This window comes from Penaeus monodon, chromosome 34 (genome assembly GCF_015228065.2).
Source record: "Penaeus monodon isolate SGIC_2016 chromosome 34, NSTDA_Pmon_1, whole genome shotgun sequence".
Lineage (NCBI taxonomy): Eukaryota > Metazoa > Arthropoda > Malacostraca > Decapoda > Penaeidae > Penaeus > Penaeus monodon.
The window spans coordinates 20,503,788-20,507,763 of NC_051419.1; the positions used below are offsets into that span (position 1 = coordinate 20,503,788).

At 44.7% G+C, this 3,976-nt stretch overlaps 1 protein-coding gene across 1 annotated transcript in view; it reads right to left on the reverse strand.

Moving 5' to 3' along the window:
• Nucleotides 1-3,891, reverse strand: part of LOC119594642 (sodium- and chloride-dependent glycine transporter 2-like) — a gene marked incomplete at its 5' end in the record, with an annotated part of 8,913 nt that extends 5,022 nt beyond the window's left edge. The window contains 1 exon segment of the mRNA XM_037943691.1: nucleotides 3,728-3,891. Within this exon segment, the coding sequence (XP_037799619.1) occupies nucleotides 3,728-3,891 (164 nt within the window).
• Between the last annotated feature and the right edge of the window lie 85 nt (nucleotides 3,892-3,976).

Below are 3,976 nucleotides of genomic sequence, written 5' to 3' on the forward strand. Positions count from 1 at the left end.
AAAAAAAAACTTTTCCTATTATCCTTTAATTTTCCCCTACCCTTTTTTCATATTACTTTTTTTTATAATTCACATAATACTTTGGAAAATAAACTTACCAGAAGAAAACACAGGTGTGATAAAGAAACCAAGTTTTGCCGCCCCCGTATCCCCCTAAAAGTTGGGCAAGAAGGATGTAATATGCTCATTTCCCTTCACGGAATGTTTCCTCCATGAAAATTTCTGAAAACCTGGGCGAGAGAGGAAAAAAAGTTGTGGGTTTTTCAACCTGGAAAGTCCGGGGGTTTTTTTTCTGGCTTTGGTTGAATTTGGGTTTATCGAATATCCAGTAGGGGTGTATCGATTAATGTTAAACGCGTGTTAAAAACACGTTTGTTTAAACCCCCCTAAACCCGTAAAAACACAAAGGGGGTAAAAAAAAACCACATGTTAAATGTTGGAGTTGAAATGTACGTGAAAAAATAACATGTAATTTTCGTTGTGCGGTGTAACGTGAGCGTGTATAGAAGTACGGGGGTGTTTTGGGACGTTTTTAATAAGCGCACTTTCCGTAGGCCCTTTCCCGCCCTCAAATCCTCAAAACCAAAATATCCCTCTTGCTTAAAGCAACACAAATTTTACAAAGGAATAAAAAGAAACAAAAGGTCCCCCGGGAGGGGAAGGCTTCCAACCGTAGATTGTACTGAACTGCAAAACCACCACACGAATCTCCGTAATGGCCAGGATGAAAGACGGAACAGGCCGGCCCCGAGTTAAAAAACCCGTTGAACAGCTCGAAACATGGTAAAAATGCCCGCCCTGGAAGGCAACATCGTCCCCAGCCCCCCCCGCCAGGAACAGGGGCCCCAAGCACACGCTTCCCACCACCAGGGGCTTTCCCTCGACCGCAGGGAAATCGTGAACTGAATCGAAAAGGGCCGGGTTTTCTTTTAAGGGGTTCCTCCACCATTCGTGAAAAATGCGGGAGGAATGGAGGTTAAAAGGTGGAGGGGGGAAAAAGGGCAGGAAGTTTATAGATGGCCAAACGGAACCTTTTTTGGTTAAATGAGTTTTTTTGAGGGGGCTTTACAGTTTAAACATCAGTGACGATTGTAAATCCACAACGGCCTTCTAGAATGTAGTGGAAAGGAAAGGGTGGGGAATGGAAATAAAAATAACAGGAAGGAAGTGAAGGAACAGGAAGAACAAAAAAAAAAAAATGTGAAAAGGGGGGGAGGAGGGGACGACCCCTTTCCCTCCAAACCCGCCCAAGTCCCAGTCCCGAGCGTGATCAACATGGCGAAAAAAGAGGATGGGCCCAGAGGGGGGGGGGGCACGGGCATGCGCGTTCACGGCGGCCGGGGACACGACGAAGGCCAGGCCGGAGCCCGAAGACACGAACCTCCCCCCTGCACCTCCACGCCGAGCTTCCGTCGCCCCGGAAGCCCCCGAAATACTGAAGAAGAAAGAAGCCGGCGAAACCAACGGAACCGTTCGAGCAGTTTTGGCCCAAAGGGGCGATGATTGAATGGCGTCCCTCCTGGGAATTGAGGAGGGGGGAGGGAGGTCCCCCTTTTTCATTCTTTTTTTTTTTTACATGAATTAATAATACCCAAATTTAAAACAAGCAACAATATCAAAAAAAAGGCAAAAAAAAAAAATCACGCGTTATCCAGCTTACCGACCAAAAAACTCTTTAAACCTCTCATGCAATTATTTCTTGAAAAAATTTGTTGTAGGAGGCGAGGGTGGGATGAGGCCTCCGAAGGGACGACCCCGAAAAGCGGAGTAAGAAGAATCTGGCGTGGCGGCGTCCCGTTCCCCACACCTCAAATCTCCCCCCCAGGCGGGAGGGTTGTTGGGGCGCCAGCAGGTATAAAAACTCTACGCCCTTGGTACGCCCCCCTCGAAGGGGTCACGCCCCCTGAGTGATAGTTCGGTTTTAAGGAAGGGGGATTTTTGGAGATCGGGGGCTTGGTTTAGAGGGGGGCATTTCTATTGGCCCAATCAAGGGATTAGTATTCCTGCCTGCTATATTATCAAAAAAACTATCAAAACAACGGGTCTCATCTTTCTATTGGAATTAAACCTCAAACTTTCAGTGGTTTTTAATTTAAAAACCTCGGGACCTTCTACTTTATTAAACCTAGGCTGTGGGTATCCCGAGTTTCTGTAATATTCCCTAGAGTTTCTTTAATTTCCCCGTTTTTTTCCTCCCTTGGTTTACAACGACCCAGAAAACAGAATTTGTTTTTTGTTCCCCAAATAACAAATAACTTTAAGGAAAGCCTTTTTATTCCCATGTGGAAAAAACATTAAAAACAACGATCCAAAATCCATAATAAAAAGAAAGGCGAACTTTCCATGAAATCTCCATTCCAGTCCATGATAGTTTGTGGTCCCCAGCCAATAGATGCAGGATTCTTCTGTTAAAATGACTCCTTCCCTAAATCGACAAGATTTTCCCAGTCAAATTGTTTCATGTAAAGGTACCACCCATGTACTCAAAGGTGCAGGGAAATATTACTAAAAACTAAAAACGATTCCCTCGAATCGAGAAAAAGTCGCAGTCTAAGTGTTTCCAGCTCAAAGGATGGGTCTCCCTTTACCGTGGGTGGTTTTGGTAATCCCTTGTTTTAATGGAACAGCTATGGGAAACTTGTTACCTTTCAAAAAAGGGAAAAAAAATTTGTTGGTTCGAGGTAAAAAAACCTTGAAAAAAAAAAATTTTTCGTTTATATTCTAAAAAAGTTTGGATTTTTATTTTTCCATCCCTTAAAACTTTAAGCATTGGGGGTTCCCACCATTTCTAAATGCACAAGCTGAAGGGCATTATAAAAGGAGGAACGTTTGTCTTAGCCATTTCCCCAACTTCCTTACGATTTCCCAACAAAGCCTGCGCTTTAACAAAAATTGGTTTATGGGAAAGCAACATTCTATAAAAAAAAAAAACGGCGTAAGTTGACTCGGGACTTGAAAAAAAAAAAACCCTCAGTTTTTTATTAAATCGGTAAAAACAGAAAGGAACTTACCCCTGATGAAGAAAGGATGACTAGCACGAAGTAGGGGAAAAAAAGGGCGGGGGTGAAGTAGAACGACCTTTTCCGGAGCTCTTTCACGCCCTTGGGGCCAGACACGCCCCACGATCACCCACGCCCAGGGCCCCCGGCAAACCCCACCAGCTCCCCAGCGGGGATGTCCGCCCCATTGTTTTTTTTTCCCAAGTTTGGGGCCCCCCCCCCTCAACCGCCCAACCATGCGGGGGTTTCCTGTGGGAACAGGGAGTGGGAAAGGTGGGGCCTATGATAAAGGACGGAATTTCAAATTTTTTTCGAAAGTCCACGATCAAAATTAAAATTGGGAAGTTTTATGGCATTATTTTCTAGGTCTAGTTTGCACTTTATACTACATGTGGATATAAAAAATGCCATGATATGTAGAGTTTTAACGAGTCATCCATGAAGTACTAATGATATACAAAAGCGTTAAATCATGAATTATGTGGCATGACTAGCAACAATTCGTTGCACTGCATTGCACCGCAGCGCAGGATAATAAACAACAGCTAAAATATATATCTGACAGTCCACAGAGGTGTACATGTCGAACGTTTTAAAAATTTCGGTGAAAAATCACACAAAGTAAAAAAAAAAAGATGTAAGAACCAAATGAGAAAAATGTGGTGTTTCAAGTAGGAAAATATTCTGAGACAAGACAGACAAGAGAGAGAAACAGCCTTGACCCTCACTTGAAATAATCCTCGCTGGCGGAGATCCTGGGCACGGCGCCCTCGGCCTTCTTGATATCGCCGGTGAGCAAGTCTTCGCAGTAGGTTTCGTTGTAGCTGGTGAGGTTACCGATGCCGCAGTAGCTGTCGATGTCAATGCAGTTCTTGTTGTAGTAGAAGAGGGACTGGGGGGGTTGCGGGCAGTTTTGGGGGCGGCCCCCCGGGCCCCCCGGTTGAAAAAACCTCTAAAGGGGGGCGTATGGGGGTTAA